Genomic DNA, 21,157 nt, shown 5'->3' on the forward strand with positions numbered 1-21,157 from the left:
GGTGGTCAAATGTGCATGTGTGATCTTTAAAATGTTAATAAAAATTTTTTTTTTAAAACAGCAGAGAGTAGTTGGACAAGAAAAGAAAGGAATCCCCTGAGAGTGTGAAACATTTTTCTGGACTATGCAGCTATTTCTGATATTTCAGGAATTGCCTTAAATAAATGGAAGATCCAAACTACCTGCTTGTGGAACGGTGGATGATGAGTGGAGCCTGCAACCTGCAACCAATTCTCAATTGCATTTTGTTTTCGGTGGACTGGTAATGGTGAGCCGCAGCACAGTGAACATGAAATGCAAAGTGCAAAGTGCCACAGAAAGAAAGTGCTTGTAGCTACGAAACAAAAAGGTTTAGGTGATCCTCTAAACCAAAACGTTTGTTGATCCTCAGTTACAATTGACACACATACACAGTTTTTCCTGTGTCTTAGTAAGCATGTAAGGTAGCGCAGATGGTTAACGCATACACTGCGGACCTCTGCAGCATGCAGAGCACAGGTTTGAAGCCTTTTAAGATGCAACACGTCCTCGACCCTTCTTTTGTGAAGGCATCCCCTCCCTATGATGGGGAATGCTATACAACACGTGGAGTGGAGTAAAATGGACATAAGGCGTGGATATTCTTAAAAGGGTTGATGCGTGTGTGTGTCTGCTTGTATTTACAAAACACTTGCAGGTATAATCCTATGTGCTGTTCATCCCACTAAAAGCTAACTTTGCCGTTCCATTTAGGAAGCAAACTGTGCTGTTAAATGAAACATACAGGAAACTTGTTTTAGGCAGAATGAAGTCCCGCATGAACCAAGAAGAGGTAGACGAAGGGTTCCTGCTGCTCAGGCGTCAGCAGTGCAGAGACTCGTAACAATGATCATTTTATCTGAGCATGGTCCTGAGAGATCGACTCTCCTTCCAAAACGTACAGCCCTCCATCAGTGCTAGCAGGAACGTCCTGCTCTGGTTTATGCATATTTGTGGAAAGACCAGGATGCCATGAGCTCAGGTGCAAGCAAAGGAAATCACCTATTTGATTGTTGTGCTGCTAATATACAGTAATTTACAGGGTCAACGGGCCCCTCACAGCCCTTGGCCCCGTGCCACTGCACCTGCTGCACCAATGGTAAAGCGCACAGAAGCATGAAGAGTCACCAAGCACCAGCAGGAGTGTGTGATGAATGGACCAAGAACAGCAGGAGCTTCTGCCGTCCGCTGGGAAAACACGAACATGGACTTCAAACAAAATATTATCTCCAATCCTAAGACTGAAAGAGACATCTGCAATCATGAGGAGCACAAATAAATGAATGCTTGCTGTGATTCATTTGTTTTTTTTAAAACCTAAGTGCCGGTGTTCATGCCACCGCTGTTGCTGCACACGTGTTAAGCTGGTGCTGCACCATTAGTTTAGTGCCCTATTGGCTTGTTCTCCAGCTGGGAGAGTAAATCATTTGGGACTCCTTGTACAAAGCATGTTTGCAGTTGGAAACGTCCAACCACAAAAATGCTTTTACAGATGTACCAAATCCAAATTGTGATTCAGTAACACGCTACCTATTTGCAATTAGTGTTTGCGATTTGGTATTTAAAAGGGGCGTGTTTACGGCATTTCTTCCAATTACTGAATCTGAATGGGCTGTATGAAAGTTTTGCGATCAAATTGAGGTCAAGTTTTACTGACTCCCTGAAGGAGGGGGTAACCTATTTGCAAATAGGTACGGGACCTTTGAAGAATGGTAAAAAAATATTTTTAAGGGCAGGCTGCTGTCCCTCGGACCCCACTGTCTACTCTTACAAAATTAAACGAAAAAGATTATTTTTTTTCTGTTTAAATGTATCCCATTATCCTTTAAGGAAAACGGGCTGCATTAAAAAAAATAAACAGACTGCTTTATTAAAAACCAATCAAAGACATTGTGGTCTGCTGACCTCAGCAGGCTGCCATCTCTGTGATGGCTGTGATTCCTAATGGGTCTCAAATTGTGACCTACCTCACTAATATGCATGAGGTAGGTCTATTTGTCACTTGCTAGCAATCGCTAATGAAACACGAAAGAGTTTCATACATTAGGAATTCCGATTTCAAAATTGCGACTCATAGAGAATGGCAAATAGGAAATCGGTAATCCTGATGCTAGTACATCCTGCCCTAAGTCTTTTTGTATTTTGCATTCTTCGAATGAGGTAAGCAAAAAAGGGCTGGGATGAAAAAAAGAAATTAAAAAATCAGTCTGGACACAGTACTTACTCCTTACAAGAGGTAAATCAAGTTATACCTGGCGGCACTCATAGATAAGGGGCTGCTCAGTGGGTTAGCTGCTTTGCAGTTGGTTGCGGCAGCACTCTTCACTACCGAAGCCTGAGCGCTGTAGAGCTTACAGAGTGACCAAAAAATAAATGTGAGCCCTATAGGAGAGGATCTTAAATGCACAGAATGCTGACTCGAACCCATTGCAATGCAAGATACAGCAGGATTTATTTAGGAAAATAGGTCTACATACATCTGCAATAAACAAAGTTCAACTACTAACTCTTAAACATATGTGGTAAAAGGTATGATGGGAAGGTAAAAGACCCCACGTTTCTTTCTGCAGCTCCAACGGTAACCACACACCACAAAGAGCGAGCAACACCTGGGCTGAAGATGGACGTAAGTCCCTTCTGAGAGGCAAGTAGGTACTTTGGCATCTGTGAATAGGGGTCTGTGCTGAGAGCCCTAGCTGTGAGCTAAAAGTTGTTGTGACGTGTAAGTAGTAGTTTAGTGTGTGTTTTCTAGGCGGTGTGATAGCATTGCGGCTGTGCCCTCATGTAATGGCGTGAGCGAGGTGGTAAATGAATCCTATATTCGGTTGGTACAATAGAATCAACTCGCAGTGAGAAAGACTCAGAACATTTATAAAGAAATAACACAAGGATTTGATTGGTTACCGATCATATCTCCTTACATTCTTGTACGGTTGCTCGCAATCACGCTTCACAGGTAACCAGAGCTGCAATTACAGAGCCCAGGTCTAGGCCGGGAAAATTACTCATCTTAATGATGCTGCCTCACTGGGGGCACATATGCCTTAGCATGCTTGCGGCAGGGTCAGAAATGACTTCTCTAAATAAATGTAGCACAGGCATACCATTATGCTTGCCTTTTGAACACTTTTAGCTGGGACTTAAACATCAGTATGCCGTACATTGTGCCCTTAAATACCGAACAATGCTAATTAGTGCATGGACTTTTAAAATAAATTAATCTGCAAGGCGTCACGCCCGGAGAGCCCCAGCTGCCTGTAAAGCCCTGCAGCCTCTCTCAGACACTAATGCAGCAAACGGCATGCGAAGAAGAAAGATGCTGCACAACTTGTGTCCCTCTGCAATCCACTACACTGCAGTTTAAGAGGCACACTGCAACGTTCTCCCCTCTTCCACCGAGGTATGCTGCTAGGCCTAAGATCTGCTCTCTGTGCTCCTTCACGCAAGAGATCTTTTTTTCCACGCTGCTCGCTTTTTAAAAGCAAGAGCTGCAAATGATGTGTGAAGTGTATGCGCTTCGCAACGGAGTTTGTGCGCTCAGGGTTATTACACTAAATGCACACTCCCTACAGGGAACACTGGCCATTAGGAATTTTTGACTATAAGCCCTCGCTAAGTTACAATATTCCAGTAAAACTTAATTTGGGGTAAGCAGGACATAAGATAGATCCATTTTCACTGTAACAATCTTGTTTGTATTAATTGGTGTTGTAGAAACGTTCGTTTTGAGTGAAGTTCCTGGCATAAACTGTGCAGTCATAGGGTTAACTTTAGTGTGTATTATTTGGTGCTCTCCTGTGTGAGTTCTTTGATGCTGTACAAGGTGTGCCCTCTGAGAAAAGGTTTTGGAACACACTGTGCAGTGATGAGGCTACTCTCCTGTGTGTACGCTTTGATGTCGTACAAGGGTACGCCTATCAGCAAAGCGCTTGGAACACAGAGTGCAGTGATAAGGCCGCTCTCCTGTGTGAGTTCTTTGATGCAGTACAAGGTTCCCCTTCTGAGAAAAGGTTTTGGAACACAGTGTGCAGTGATAAGGCTTCTCTCCTGTGTGTGTTCTTTGATGCAGTACAAGGTTCCCCTTCTGAGAAAAGGTTTTGGAACACACTGTGCAGTGATGAGGCCACTCTCCTGTGTGTACGCTTTGATGCTTTACAAGGGCCGACTTATGAGAAAAGCGCTTTGAACACTCAGTGCAGTGATAACGCTTCTCTCCTGTGTGTACGCTTTGATGCTGTACAAGGGATCTCTTTTCAGCAAAGCGCTTGGAACACACAGTGCAGTGATAAGGCTTCTCTCCTGTGTGTACAATTTGATGCCGTACAAGGGATCTCTTTTCAGCAAAGCGCTTGGAACACACAGTGCAGTGATAAGGTTTCTCCCCTGTGTGTTTTCTTTGGTGCTTTAGTAGATTTCCCTTTTGATTGAAGCTCTTCTCACACAAGGTGCAGCGATAAGGCTTTTCTCCTGTGTGTATGCGTTGATGCCGAAGAAGAATTTTCTTTTGAGTGAAGCTCTTGGCACATACAGTACACTGATGAGGCCTCTCTCCTGTGTGTACGCTTTGATGAGGCCTCTCTCCTGTGTGTGTTCTTTGATGCTGTAAAAAAGTTGCCTTTTGAGTGAAACACTTTTTACACGTTTCGCAGGGATATGGCCTGAGGCTGGTGTGTCCTTTTTTGTGCCTCACAAGAAGGGTCTCATTGATAAATCCTTTGTCACACACATTACAAGCAAAGTGTCTCTCCTTCATGTGCATTCTGCGCCGTTTCCTTAAGTAGATATTTTGAGTAAAATTCATCTTGCCTCCGGAACCTTTATGGCTTTCTTTCCCATTCATATTTTCTAGATGTGATTGTTGTTCTGCAAAATAGAAAAAACATTGAAAATTACATAAAGAAAATATTTCTTGAAAAAGCTGCATTAATATAATATGGAGAAGTGAACAGTTACTATTCAGGGGGAAACAATGTAAGTCCTAGGAAAAAGAGTCACACTTCCCTTTGAGACACAAATGGAGGCTAGTCCTCCTACATAAAGTGCGTTGACCTGGTCGTGCAGAGTATTCTCAAAGGGTTATACCCAGAAAGTGTCACTGGGACCTGGGCTATCAACGTGATAAGAGGAAGGGGTCCCAGTAATCAATGAGCAGTTTACTACATAGTAACAAAAATGAAAAAACCAAGAAACACTTCTGTCCACATTGTTTTAATCACAATGTGAAATGTATATAACAAATATATAATTTTATGTCAGAACGTGAACACAATTTCACAGTGCCCCAGAAATAGTCAAGAGACAAGGGAAGGGGAGTGATCCTGTGAGGAGGAAGTGAAGGGAAAGAAGAAGAAATTCTCAAGTGACAGTTTAGTCAAAATAAGTACATCATTTGTTCTCACTACACAGTGTGTGTGGAGATAGGGACCACAAGGTTCAGATAATTATTTACATAGAATAACATACTCCACAGAATTCAAAAATGAAAACAGTGGGGGGTGGAGTTGATAATGCGAACAGTTGTCGACGTTTCGACCCCCTAGTATGCAGGTAGGGTTGCTATCCTTGCTGTGGGGTCTTCATCAGGACAGGACAGGGGTGGGGACACCTATTTAATGGAAATATGTAAATTAATGTAGGAAGACTAATCCCTATACAATTCATCCAGAAACGCACATCAGTATAAAAATCAATCAAGTGGTAGAGGGAGAAAAACATGGCTGTGCCATATAATAGGCATGAATTGGAGTAATATGCCACATGGTCCAAGAATATAATGATCATTTTATCAATTTTATCAAAAGCGCATAAAATATTAGCGCTCAATGAATAGATAAATTAATTAAATAGAATCCTGAAAGTTATCATGGAGGAAGGAGAAGCAGCCAGTCCGGGTTAGAGGCAGCAAACAAACATCTCAGTACCCACTCAAAGGGACCATAACATGTAGGCAAGAGCCAGCAGTTTCAGGCATGGCAAATGACTCAATTGAGACTTACCACGAAGTGGTATTCAACAAGGACCGTGGTGCAGTCTACTGGTGTGGTCCGTGTCGTCAATAATGATGGTACTAATTAATATACAAAACATGGCCCACAGTTAGACCTAGTTACTAATAAGCCACTAAATTCAAAGATCGGGCACATGAAGGAGGGTGAGCTTACCACAAGTTGGTTAAAGGAAGGCCACGTGTTAGTCAGTTTACAGGTTCCAAAATGACATCGAATGGGGCAGAACTACGGAGGATAAAATAGATAGTTGGAAAGAGACATTATCACAACGGACTGGGTAGATAAAAGTCGTCCGAGTGAGACTGGGATTACACTTACCAAAGGACGCGGTCGGAAATCAGATCGCGAGGCAGTCTGGTCTAGTCAGATCAGCGCTCCGTTATTATTCTGGGGAGAGAAGGCGGAAAACTCATGGGAACCCTCCAACACGGGGTAGTCATTCAAAGGCAAAACAGTGCAAGAACACGCTTACCGGTCAGAGGAGTAAATCCAGCCCCGTAACGAGCTCGGTTCGCAATGCCGAGGCTCGGTTCCGGGTTTGAAAATATCTCCATAGTGACGGAGTCACGTGGTGCAAGGCACCCGTGTAGACATAATGAACAGACTCGGTTGCAGATGTGGGATTGAAGCTATCTACTTAAAAACGAGTCGGATGATATTTTAGTAAATCACCCATAGTGAAGTAACCTCAAAAGATTAATATTATAAAACATTGCGTTACGCATTTAGAGGAAACGCCGTGTGGATGATGATGTTGATACTGCACATGCATCGAGTGATTGCTGCCATCAACTTGTCATCAAACCTGCTGATAAGGGCGGAGCAATCGTGGTACAGGATGTCACCGCATACGAGTCCGAAATTCTCAGACAATTGAATGATGGGACTAGTTACCAACAATTGAGATCAGACCCCTCAAAAACTATTGCGCTGGAGATCCTGCAGCTAACTCAAGCGGGCGTTGAACAGGGTTTTATATCAGAACCAGAATTCAACTTCTTGAATAAAAAGCATCCACGCCTGGCAACTATCTATACTCTGCCCAAGATCCACAAGTCCATGCTAGCCCCCCCTGGTCGTCCAATCGTCTCGGGGTGTGGCTCCATGCTTGAGCCCCTAGGCAAATACATCGATTTCTTTTTGAAACCACTGGCGGAAGCCACTCCTGCATACCTTCGGGATACTATGCATACCATTAATATTATTGAAAACTCTGCATTTGATTCCTCACATCAACGACTTGCCACCTGTGATGTTGTGTCTCTTTATACATCGATTCCCCAACATGAGGCACTATCAGTCATTACACGCTGCCTAAATCAACGCCCAGCTCCTGTTCAAGTCCCTACTGAGTTCATTGTTGCTTTACTACGCATAGCCATGACAAAGAACTTTTTCATCTTCAGAGACAAATTCTATATACAAACGTCCGGAGTGGCAATGGGGGCGCCCTTTGCTCCTGATGTAGCCATCTTGTACATGGCAGCCTTCGAACAGGACACCATTCTCAATCAAGTCAACCCATTCAGAGACCAGCTCGGTCTATGGATGCGGTACATAGATGACATCTTGCTAATTTGGAATGGAGACTTGGATGGTTTGATGCTGTTTTTTGGTTGGCTTAATAACCAATCGGGACATCTCAAATTCACCATTGAATCAGACAACCACAAAATCAATTTCCTTGATCTTACCATCTATGAATGCTCGGGTCACCTACTAACAACACTTTATCGCAAACCCACTGAGAGGAATTCATTATTACATTATAACAGTCACCACCCTAGAGCTTTGCGAGACAATTTACCATTTGGGCAGTTCTTGCGAATTCGCAGGAACTGTTCCAACAAGGACCACTATTTCACGGAATCAGAGGAACTCAAACAACGACTTCTGAGTAGGGGATACCCTAAACAACTACTTAAGCGAGCGAGAAAAAGAGCTTGGTTTTATCCCCGTGAGGAGTTGCTCACCCCTAAAACTGACAAGGATGAACAGCAAGACAGGATTGTATGCGTTACCACCTTCAACACCCAGAGCAACAGAATTAGACGCATCATCAACCACCATTGGGAATTGATATCAGATGATATCGGGCAATCTAACCCTCCTTTACATGCATTTAAAAAAGCACGAAGTGTTAAGGACCATGTAGTTCGCTCCTTCCTGAAGACTGGAGAAGACCCCACGGTCGCAACACTTTGGAATCTGCCAGCTATTGTTGGCCATTTCAAGTGTGGTCAGTGCAAGGCATGTGACAGTGTCATTCAAACCAAGGAATTCATTTATCGTGATCACAAAATTCCGTTAAAAGCGCACACCAATTGTAACACATCAAACATAATATATGCTATCTTATGTCCATGCTCAATGATATATGTTGGCCAGACACAGCAGAAAGCTAAGGCGAGGATCCTTCAGCACATGAGTAGGGTCAGATGCCAAACACCAGGTGCACCCCTGGTGGAACATTTTTCTACAGCTGGTCACACACCAGAAAGTTTGAGATGGGTAATCCTTGAAAGAGCCACCTTAGGACCCCGGGGTGGCAATATTGCTACGATCTTAAACACCAGGGAGTTAAAATGGATGTTAAAGTTTGATTCCATTGAGAATGGGCTCAATGAACAAGATAGCTCTTTCTCTCAATTGGCAACTTTATTGTCTACCTGATCCCAATGCCATGTAGTTGTTGTAATGCTGTAAGATACATAAATCTCATGTGGCCTTTACCCTTGTGTTGAGAGGTACGCCACCAATCTGTACTTTGTGTGCCTTTTTACTTGAAGTAATAATTGGACGGCCTTTACCCTCCTGTGAGAGGTACGCCTTGTCCTGTGTTTATAATTTCAGTCCTAATTTAACATTTAACTCATTAACTACGTTTGGGATTATACTGATTTGCAGCCTTTTACCCTCCTTTGAGAGGTATGCTGCTCCATGTTATTACGATGGCATTAATTGATTTTTACATGATGTCAACCATGCTGGTCATATTAATAGTTGTTTCCCACCTAATGCTGTGGTTTTTGAACGCTTTCAAATCCCTTAGAGTGTCTCCCAATTGCATCAGTAGATGATGCCAACCGTGTTGATTGTAATAACAATTGTTTCCCACAAATATACACGATGTGCCGGTTCTGTCGAACGTTTTAAAGTTAACTATGTTCTAACTATGTGACCCTAGACAGTCCCTGTACTGGCAGCAATCACTCGATGCATGTGCAGTATCAACATCATCATCCACACGGCGTTTCCTCTAAATGCGTAACGCAATGTTTTATAATATTAATCTTTTGAGGTTACTTCACTATGGGTGATTTACTAAAATATCATCCGACTCGTTTTTAAGTAGATAGCTTCAATCCCACATCTGCAACCGAGTCTGTTCATTATGTCTACACGGGTGCCTTGCACCACGTGACTCCGTCACTATGGAGATATTTTCAAACCCGGAACCGAGCCTCGGCATTGCGAACCGAGCTCGTTACGGGGCTGGATTTACTCCTCTGACCGGTAAGCGTGTTCTTGCACTGTTTTGCCTTTGAATGACTACCCCGTGTTGGAGGGTTCCCATGAGTTTTCCGCCTTCTCTCCCCAGAATAATAACGGAGCGCTGATCTGACTAGACCAGACTGCCTCGCGATCTGATTTCCGACCGCGTCCTTTGGTAAGTGTAATCCCAGTCTCACTCGGACGACTTTTATCTACCCAGTCCGTTGTGATAATGTCTCTTTCCAACTATCTATTTTATCCTCCGTAGTTCTGCCCCATTCGATGTCATTTTGGAACCTGTAAACTGACTAACACGTGGCCTTCCTTTAACCAACTTGTGGTAAGCTCACCCTCCTTCATGTGCCCGATCTTTGAATTTAGTGGCTTATTAGTAACTAGGTCTAACTGTGGGCCATGTTTTGTATATTAATTAGTACCATCATTATTGACGACACGGACCACACCAGTAGACTGCACCACGGTCCTTGTTGAATACCACTTCGTGGTAAGTCTCAATTGAGTCATTTGCCATGCCTGAAACTGCTGGCTCTTGCCTACATGTTATGGTCCCTTTGAGTGGGTACTGAGATGTTTGTTTGCTGCCTCTAACCCGGACTGGCTGCTTCTCCTTCCTCCATGATAACTTTCAGGATTCTATTTAATTAATTTATCTATTCATTGAGCGCTAATATTTTATGCGCTTTTGATAAAATTGATAAAATGATCATTATATTCTTGGACCATGTGGCATATTACTCCAATTCATGCCTATTATATGGCACAGCCATGTTTTTCTCCCTCTACCACTTGATTGATTTTTATACTGATGTGCGTTTCTGGATGAATTGTATAGGGATTAGTCTTCCTACATTAATTTACATATTTCCATTAAATAGGTGTCCCCACCCCTGTCCTGTCCTGATGAAGACCCCACAGCAAGGATAGCAACCCTACCTGCATACTAGGGGGTCGAAACGTCGACAACTGTTCGCATTATCAACTCCACCCCCCACTGTTTTCATTTTTGAATTCTGTGGAGTATGTTATTCTATGTAAATAATTATCTGAACCTTGTGGTCCCTATCTCCACACACACTGTGTAGTGAGAACAAATGATGTACTTATTTTGACTAAACTGTCACTTGAGAATTTCTTCTTCTTTCCCTTCACTTCCTCCTCACAGGATCACTCCCCTTCCCTTGTCTCTTGACTATTTCTGGGGCACTGTGAAATTGTGTTCACGTTCTGACATAAAATTATATATTTGTTATATACATTTCACATTGTGATTAAAACAATGTGGACAGAAGTGTTTCTTGGTTTTTTCATTTTTGTTACTATGTAGTAAACTGCTCATTGATTACTGGGACCCCTTCCTCTTATCACGTTGATAGCCCAGGTCCCAGTGACACTTTCTGGGTATAACCCTTTGAGAATACTCTACTTCGTGCAGACGCTGGTCTGCGAGGTTTTTCTTATGCTCAATTAATTTTGATTTTTTGCACATCATGGTAGAAAGGGAACTTTTATCCTTTTCCGAAGACTATATAGATAAACTCCTTGAGGATCCAAACAATTTATTTATTACATCCGATATCCCTACCATTGACTTTTCCCTAAAGGATAAAATCACCCGTTTAGAGAGATTGGAGAAAAAGCTGATCCGAACGAGGTGGCATGGGCATCTCTTAACCAAATATTTAAAGGAGAACATCATCCCCATTGGGCTGCAAATTAAGATCGAACCGGCAATCTTTGTCGAGGTACCCAAGTTCAGAGAAGGGTTCAGCCACGTGGCGAATAATTGCAGCCGCCATTGGATGGTCCTTGGCGTGGAAACGGCTGCGGACCAGATCAAAGTGATCACGGCTGAAATCAAGACCTTAAAAGCGGAAATAGCGGCGGATGCCAACTTCGCCAGTGCTAAAGAAACCTTGAACAATCTTGAAGCTACTCTTAAGGATTTTGATTTAACAACACAGAATCGTAAACTTGAGAAACTGGCTAGGGACATTAGACTGTACGATAAGAAAAAAACGTACCCTTATTTACAGGAGGACTACTTTCGCCAAGACCAACAAGGCAGATTCACGAATCGGGGACGAGGTGGTTACAGAGGTAGACGTAACTATCAAACCTTTTCGGACTCTTCTTTTAGCTCTGAGGGCGAACAGGAACAACCCGGTCCCAGTTTCCAGCAATATTACCCTGACCAAGCCCAATACCAACAGTATCAATTCAACCCTTTTTTAGGGCAACGACAATGGTCATGGCGACCACCACGCGGCAGAAGCAACAATTGGCAGCGAGGCCAACAACGTGAATCTCAGCAAGGCACCAACACTTGGAATGGAGGTCGTGGCCAACCGCAAAAACAGGTGCAATTCCAGGCGGAACCCCAGCACGGAGAACGTGTTACCCGGAACAAGACCTACAGATGGTGAAAAGCTCTGAGATTTATCCCAAACTCAGACTCCTAGGAGGAGCACCACCAGTGTCGTCCAGCCCGGTGGTCAATATATCGAACCAAATTCTCAATGATGATGAGATTAAAGTACTAGGGAAAGGACTATCCTATGTTCCGACCAATAATCCTGATGCCTTCATTATTCGCACTGAGCTTTTTCAATTTTTTCGGAAGATTAGGTTAAAATACTTTTTTCGCAACTCTGAACCTTCAATACAATCATCTGTCACGGCGCTTAAACCTTCTTCCACGTTTGTCCCATTCAATAGTACTATGTCGCATAAGATTCTGGCTTATGAATCAGTTGTCATCAGAGACGTGCTACAATTATTGAGTACTAAACCATTTATCAAATACAATATCAGCAAGAATGAGAGAATGGCCCTACAATCACTTGCCAACAATGAACAACTTGTCATCAAACCTGCTGATAAGGGCGGAGCAATCGTGGTACAGGATGTCACCGCATACGAGTCCGAAATTCTCAGACAATTGAATGATGGGACTAGTTACCAACAATTGAGATCAGACCCCTCAAAAACTATTGCGCTGGAGATCCTGCAGCTAACTCAAGCGGGCGTTGAACAGGGTTTTATATCAGAACCAGAATTCAACTTCTTGAATAAAAAGCATCCACGCCTGGCAACTATCTATACTCTGCCCAAGATCCACAAGTCCATGCTAGCCCCCCCTGGTCGTCCAATCGTCTCGGGGTGTGGCTCCATGCTTGAGCCCCTAGGCAAATACATCGATTTCTTTTTGAAACCACTGGCGGAAGCCACTCCTGCATACCTTCGGGATACTATGCATACCATTAATATTATTGAAAACTCTGCATTTGATTCCTCACATCAACGACTTGCCACCTGTGATGTTGTGTCTCTTTATACATCGATTCCCCAACATGAGGCACTATCAGTCATTACACGCTGCCTAAATGAGGAGTTGCTCACCCCTAAAACTGACAAGGATGAACAGCAAGACAGGATTGTATGCGTTACCACCTTCAACACCCAGAGCAACAGAATTAGACGCATCATCAACCACCATTGGGAATTGATATCAGATGATATCGGGCAATCCAACCCTCCTTTACATGCATTTAAAAAAGCACGAAGTGTTAAGGACCATGTAGTTCGCTCCTTCCTGAAGACTGGAGAAGACCCCACGGTCGCAACACTTTGGAATCTGCCAGCTATTGTTGGCCATTTCAAGTGTGGTCAGTGCAAGGCATGTGACAGTGTCATTCAAACCAAGGAATTCATTTATCGTGATCACAAAATTCCGTTAAAAGCGCACACCAATTGTAACACATCAAACATAATATATGCTATCTTATGTCCATGCTCAATGATATATGTTGGCCAGACACAGCAGAAAGCTAAGGCGAGGATCCTTCAGCACATGAGTAGGGTCAGATGCCAAACACCAGGTGCACCCCTGGTGGAACATTTTTCTACAGCTGGTCACACACCAGAAAGTTTGAGATGGGTAATCCTTGAAAGAGCCACCTTAGGACCCCGGGGTGGCAATATTGCTACGATCTTAAACACCAGGGAGTTAAAATGGATGTTAAAGTTTGATTCCATTGAGAATGGGCTCAATGAACAAGATAGCTCTTTCTCTCAATTGGCAACTTTATTGTCTACCTGATCCCAATGCCATGTAGTTGTTGTAATGCTGTAAGATACATAAATCTCATGTGGCCTTTACCCTTGTGTTGAGAGGTACGCCACCAATCTGTACTTTGTGTGCCTTTTTACTTGAAGTAATAATTGGACGGCCTTTACCCTCCTGTGAGAGGTACGCCTTGTCCTGTGTTTATAATTTCAGTCCTAATTTAACATTTAACTCATTAACTACGTTTGGGATTATACTGATTTGCAGCCTTTTACCCTCCTTTGAGAGGTATGCTGCTCCATGTTATTACGATGGCATTAATTGATTTTTACATGATGTCAACCATGCTGGTCATATTAATAGTTGTTTCCCACCTAATGCTGTGGTTTTTGAACGCTTTCAAATCCCTTAGAGTGTCTCCCAATTGCATCAGTAGATGATGCCAACCGTGTTGATTGTAATAACAATTGTTTCCCACAAATATACACGATGTGCCGGTTCTGTCGAACGTTTTAAAGTTAACTATGTTCTAACTATGTGACCCTAGACAGTCCCTGTACTGGCAGCAATCACTCGATGCATGTGCAGTATCAACATCATCATCCACACGGCGTTTCCTCTAAATGCGTAACGCAATGTTTTATAATATTAATCTTTTGAGGTTACTTCACTATGGGTGATTTACTAAAATATCATCCGACTCGTTTTTAAGTAGATAGCTTCAATCCCACATCTGCAACCGAGTCTGTTCATTATGTCTACACGGGTGCCTTGCACCACGTGACTCCGTCACTATGGAGATATTTTCAAACCCGGAACCGAGCCTCGGCATTGCGAACCGAGCTCGTTACGGGGCTGGATTTACTCCTCTGACCGGTAAGCGTGTTCTTGCACTGTTTTGCCTTTGAATGACTACCCCGTGTTGGAGGGTTCCCATGAGTTTTCCGCCTTCTCTCCCCAGAATAATAACGGAGCGCTGATCTGACTAGACCAGACTGCCTCGCGATCTGATTTCCGACCGCGTCCTTTGGTAAGTGTAATCCCAGTCTCACTCGGACGACTTTTATCTACCCAGTCCGTTGTGATAATGTCTCTTTCCAACTATCTATTTTATCCTCCGTAGTTCTGCCCCATTCGATGTCATTTTGGAACCTGTAAACTGACTAACACGTGGCCTTCCTTTAACCAACTTGTGGTAAGCTCACCCTCCTTCATGTGCCCGATCTTTGAATTTAGTGGCTTATTAGTAACTAGGTCTAACTGTGGGCCATGTTTTGTATATTAATTAGTACCATCATTATTGACGACACGGACCACACCAGTAGACTGCACCACGGTCCTTGTTGAATACCACTTCGTGGTAAGTCTCAATTGAGTCATTTGCCATGCCTGAAACTGCTGGCTCTTGCCTACATGTTATGGTCCCTTTGAGTGGGTACTGAGATGTTTGTTTGCTGCCTCTAACCCGGACTGGCTGCTTCTCCTTCCTCCATGATAACTTTCAGGATTCTATTTAATTAATTTATCTATTCATTGAGCGCTAATATTTTATGCGCTTTTGATAAAATTGATAAAATGATCATTATATTCTTGGACCATGTGGCATATTACTCCAATTCATGCCTATTATATGGCACAGCCATGTTTTTCTCCCTCTACCACTTGATTGATTTTTATACTGATGTGCGTTTCTGGATGAATTGTATAGGGATTAGTCTTCCTACATTAATTTACATATTTCCATTAAATAGGTGTCCCCACCCCTGTCCTGTCCTGATGAAGACCCCACAGCAAGGATAGCAACCCTACCTGCATACTAGGGGGTCGAAACGTCGACAACTGTTCGCATTATCAACTCCACCCCCCACTGTTTTCATTTTTGAATTCTGTGGAGTATGTTATTCTATGTAAATAATTATCTGAACCTTGTGGTCCCTATCTCCACACACACTGTGTAGTGAGAACAAATGATGTACTTATTTTGACTAAACTGTCACTTGAGAATTTCTTCTTCTTTCCCTTCACTTCCTCCTCACAGGATCACTCCCCTTCCCTTGTCTCTTGACTATTTCTGGGGCACTGTGAAATTGTGTTCACGTTCTGACATAAAATTATATATTTGTTATATACATTTCACATTGTGATTAAAACAATGTGGACAGAAGTGTTTCTTGGTTTTTTCATTTTTGTTACTATGTAGTAAACTGCTCATTGATTACTGGGACCCCTTCCTCTTATCACGACCTGGTCGTGCAGCAGGAGCATGCTGGGAAATCAAGTGATTCACAAGAACCACTGTTCGACATGGAGTTTCTGGTTGGCTAGGGTAGGCACCTAAGCCGGGCAGAATCCACCACTCTAGTCAGGGTAAGCCAGACACACACCTGAGATAACCTGCGCTCACCCTCTGGTAGCTTGGCGCAGCGCAGTCAGGCTAGTTTAAAGAGGCAATGTGCAGAGCATTTGTGCAACACACTCGTGCAGCAACACAGTGAGTACACCACAAAAGGGAATCCATGCAGGATTATGTAAAAATAAATTCTATATTGTACATCAAACAAGACCAAAAAGACTTACATCACACTGTTCACGCAAATAATGCAGGTTTGACAGAGAAAACACTATTACTATGAAAACATAGGTCACGGCGCACCTGAGCTCCTATTACATTTCATACGGTAACTGTAGTGAACGTGGTTGACGTGATTGCATTTAGAAACCAAACGTAGGGCGCAGGAGCACCTACTAAACGCTAAACAGTAATTGAGCTTGAGTCTTCCAGCAGTTCTTCTCTATGGACGGCCCTGCGCCATTCTTGAGGTCATCTCCAGAGCAGAGACAATGCTGAACAAGAAATGCCCCTCACGCTCTTGCGAATTTGGAGCCCGCCAGGGCCGCTTGAATCACGTCTCTTTGCCAAATGGAAACCAAGCCACCCGTGAAGGAGAGCAGGGCGGCTTTACCACTCTTCTGGACCCAACCCGCCTCACAGTACCTTTGTGGGTGCAGGGTCAGTGTCCTCAGGGCATCTGTAACTTGCTAACAATGTTAACATGTCTCAGGAGTGGGACCCGACATTGAGAGCTTCGTGCAATATACGCGTTAAAACCAGAGGGCGAGGCTGGCTGCAATGAGCCTCAGAATGCTGGCCCGCAGCATGTTACAGAACAACGTGTTGTCGAAAGGCCTGCCTTGAAGGCTTTATGCAGCTCCTGTAGCTCTGCAGCCTTAGACGCTGGACTGTACCATCTTAGAGCAGTATAAGTCTTCAGGGGGCTGTTCCTCGAGTCTCGCGACCAGAGGGGCCACACTAGTTTATTCTTGGTGGCTTCTGATGGTGGCAATATCTTGCCAGACTCCAGGGGTGAGGGTCACAATCCAATTCAGCTGCAGTGAGCACGATGCTCAAGGACGTGTTTGTTTCTCTGGTAATGCCTCCAGGCGAAACAACGCTCTTCACGCTAGAGAAAAAACGCTCACCGCATGCTGGTTTGTAAAACATGGAATACTTCCCTAGAATGCACAAAGGCACTCCCCTGGTCAGAGCGCTGCACTGTAGTCCCATGCTGCACTGTCCTGTAATGCACAAAGTTTTACCTTGGTGCAGAAGGGAGCACTGGCGACATGCTAGCCCTTGTAAAATGGGCTCTCCTAGGAAAAGTCTTGGAGAAAAGAGGCAACAAGGTCTTTGATGGCCCTGAGATCTCGAGAGAACAGAGGGCAAGCAAACAAGCTCTCGGAGAGCACTTCGGGGCACAAAGGGAGGTGGCAGGCAGCAGACAGCACATACAGTTAGGTTGCAGATTGTCGGTCCCTCCTGCAGCCCAGCTGCAGCAGGTCAACACAACAAGGCAGTTAGTTGAAATGGTTGTTGCTCCTGGCAGCACAGCAGTCCTCATGGCAATGAGCAGATTGTAGAGCCAACAGTGTCTGGTTACAAGTCCCAAGCAGCGTCTAAAAACATGGGATCAGAGCTCCAGTACATATACTCAAAAATGTCTTTGATGAACGGGTGACTTCAAATGAACCCTCAGAAGTGTGCAACAGTCCCTTGCAGCCCATTCCTGGCTCCAGACGATCAGTAGGGGGTAAATCAGCCCTTTGAGGGAGGGCAGGACACAATCTATTCAAATGTAAGTGTGAATCACCTCTCTCCCAGCCCAAGAAGACTATCAGCATGCAGACGAATGCAGATGTATCCCCTGTCACACCCAGCCCCTTCCATTGGGAAAGCTTGGTTGTCATGACTCTTCCAAACATGATAGTTGCAGGGGTTTCCTCTGTCGTTGAGTGAGGGGGTCAAACAGTAACCTCAAAGAATAGTTTTCAAAACACCTTTGAGATCGAGCTTCCCCAATGTAGAATGCTGAACAGCTTTCTTTAGAGCACTCATGAGGCGTTCTACCAGACCATTGGCCTGGGGTCAAAGGGGAGTGCTTTTTTTGATGCTTTATATTGCGGTGATTTAGAACGTTTTTGAATTCTCGACTATTAAAAAGTGGGTTGTTGTCAGATTTTAAGATTGCAGGTACAAGTCATGACGCAAAGATGCCATCTAGGTTTTGAATAACCCCCTGCTCATGTGTAGTGGATGAAAGGTCTTCTACCAATGGAAAATGTGAGTATTGATCAACAATAACTAGAAGATGATGTCCAGTCTCTGGAGGGCCATATAAAATCAATAGCAATTCTCTCCCAAGCAGGATGGGGCAATTCTGACATAATCAAAGGTTGCTGACTAACTTGAGATGAAAGACAGTTGCATATGTGACAAGTCTTCAATTCTTTTTTGACCCTTTTGTCAAGATACAGAAACCAGACTCGATCACGGAGAGCTCTCTTAGTGGCAACTATTCCTCGATCTCCTTCTTGGGAAAATTCAACTACTTGTCAGAGACTTTGGTGAATAACAATCTGTGTACCTTGCAGAATGAGGCCTTCCTGCGTTACTGAAAGTTCATCTCTTACATTTCTGAACTTCATATACTCGCTGTCATTAGTGAGAGGTCTAGAATACTGGTTCCACAACTTTTAATCTTGACATGCCACGACCTTGGCTTGTGGCAGTGGCAATTTGCTCTAAAGACATGGCAGTTGGTGTACTCGATTTCTCAATAAATTGGATGTAATCCTCCACTATCTTACATGGGGTACCAGGGCATAATCAGCCAGTTTCTGATCTTTCCCTTGACGATGAAGAATCGTTTAGTTGAATTCTTGTGACCTCAAACCCCAATGCTCAATTCGAGGAGGCATTTTTGCTGTGGGATTGCCAAATACCATCTACAATGCTTGGTGATCAGCCACTAACGTGAAGGGCTTTCCATACACAAACACATGGAAATTATTCACAAGCCCAAACCAGTGCCACACTTTCTTTCTCAGGGTGCGAGTATGCACATTCAGTTTGTTACAGGCTCTTATTGGCATGTACCACGATATGTCTCCGGGCATTTGGCGGTCCCTTGTGCTGTGCAAGGATTGCACCTAACCCTACAGGGCTAGCATCAACTACAACCTCAGTATGGAGTTTGAGATCGTGCGAACATGACCCAAATGGGTATCAGAGTGCTTCACAATTCTATAGCATTGTACTTCTGACATTTGGTTTGATTAGTCCTTTAAATAAATAAACTACCAAGTACATATATTCAATTTTAAGTGGAAAGCATTTCTACTTTACAAATAATACATGTCCTAAACATTACTAGAGATCAACTTGCATTACAATAGTATGTGTCCTAAATATTACAACATGTGACATTTTATAAATACATGTACTAAGAATACCTCATATCATTTAGTACAGTGGATTGTACGTAGCAAACAGACTGGTTACAGAATTTATAGCTATTATCCTATACTGCTTTCGGCCCGGAAACGTTGTACAGATGTGGCAGGGTCGCGTCCTGATGCTGCTGGGGAGAGCTGCCAGAAGATGCTTCAATGGCACGGCCTTCTGTACATGCCAATGTCCCCTCCACCCCAAGCCGTCCTTCCATTACCTTAGGTGCCAACTTTACAGTCGACAGTGAAGTTTCTGGTCGGCAGCAGTAGACATGAGCACTTTAGTTGAAACGGCTGCTACCATTATGCGAAGGGGAGGTGGTGAAGGCAAGAAAATGAAGTAATTTGCTTTTATAAATAACAAGCAAGGAGAGGCAAGCAGCGATGAGTGAGACGGTGAGGAACTGCCTCTCTTACTTGGAAGTCAAAGAAAGAACAGACGAGATATGAACAAGAATTACAGCCGTTTACAAAAAAGCTTGGAGCGAGTGAAAAAGGTGCTCAAATGAAGTGCTCTTAGACAAAGAAAAAAAGAAAAAGTGCCTAAAGCAGTTGATAATATGGAACCATTGCAAAGATACAAGTACCGGGACGGGGCTCCTTGGGAGGGAACAATTTACGAAAAGGAGGGAGAAGTAGGAAAGATTAGCCATTTGGAAGCAAGGCTGTTTAAAGGAGATTCGAAGAAACAAATAAAAAGCAATGGATGGGCAGTAAGCCCACAAATTTAAGCGCTGTTGCGGCAAGACCTAAAAAAAAGATCTGGGCTGATGTTTTAGAATATATCAGAATTAGTACAAATGAAGCACATTTGTTTTGTATTACTGAAGTGTGGAGAAAAATATTTGAATAAGATTGAAACACATTAATACACTAGGGGATGACATTTGCAAATATTATCATTTATGTGCAGTAAAACCATATTTCGGTGTAAATGTAATGATCATTTCAATTGAAAATGTGTTGTCTGTAATGGCAGTGCACTACCACACCAAGTATACTCCACACTACGCCACTCAACTCCACACCACTCCACTCCAATCTATGCCACTCACTCCATGAAACAACACTCCACTCCACACTCCTCTACTCTACACCACTTACCCCACTCCAATCCACCCCACTCCACTCCAATCTATGCCACTCACCCCACTCCACTCCAATCTATGCCACTCACCCCATGCAACAACACTCCACTCCACACTCCTCTACTCCACACCACTTACCCCACTCCAATCCACCCCACTTCACTCCACTCCAATCTATGCCACTCACTCCATGAAACAACACTCCACTCCATGCTCCTCTACTCCACACCACTTACCCCACTCCAATCCACCCCACCCCAATCTATCCCACTCCACTCCAAAGTACCCCAATCCATCCCACTACAATTCCCCCCATTCCAATCTATCCATTCCCAATTTACCCACCACAATCTACCCCACTCTAACTCAATCTACCCCATCCCGCTCCAAACTACCCCACTCCACCCCAATCTACCGCACTCCACTCAGATTTACCCCACTCTGCTCCAATATAACCCAGTCTACCTCACTCCACTTCAATCTACCCCATCCCACTCCAAACTACCCCACTCCACCCCAATCTACCGCACTCCACTCAGATTTACCCATCTCTGCTCCAATATACCCTAGTCTACCCCACTTCACTTCAATTTACCCCAATTCTAATCTACTCCAATCTAACTGACTTCACCCCAATCTACCTCGCTCTACTTCACTCCAATTTACCCAACTCC

The 21,157-nt window shown here is 43.7% G+C and overlaps 1 protein-coding gene across 1 annotated transcript in view; it reads right to left on the minus strand.

The window, feature by feature from the left end:
- Positions 1 to 2,469: 2,469 nt before the first annotated feature.
- LOC147672128 (uncharacterized) overlaps positions 2,470 to 21,157 on the minus strand; it is a 117,399-nt gene continuing 98,711 nt past the window's right edge. Inside the window, exon 2 of the mRNA XM_086948016.1 lies at positions 2,470 to 4,881. Coding sequence (XP_086804142.1) covers positions 3,890 to 4,881 — 992 coding nt within the window. The 3' untranslated portion in view covers positions 2,470 to 3,889. The remainder of the gene's footprint in view (positions 4,882 to 21,157) is intronic.

This window comes from Lissotriton vulgaris, unplaced genomic scaffold (assembly GCF_964263255.1).
Source record: "Lissotriton vulgaris unplaced genomic scaffold, aLisVul1.2 SCAFFOLD_2304, whole genome shotgun sequence".
Lineage (NCBI taxonomy): Eukaryota > Metazoa > Chordata > Amphibia > Caudata > Salamandridae > Lissotriton > Lissotriton vulgaris.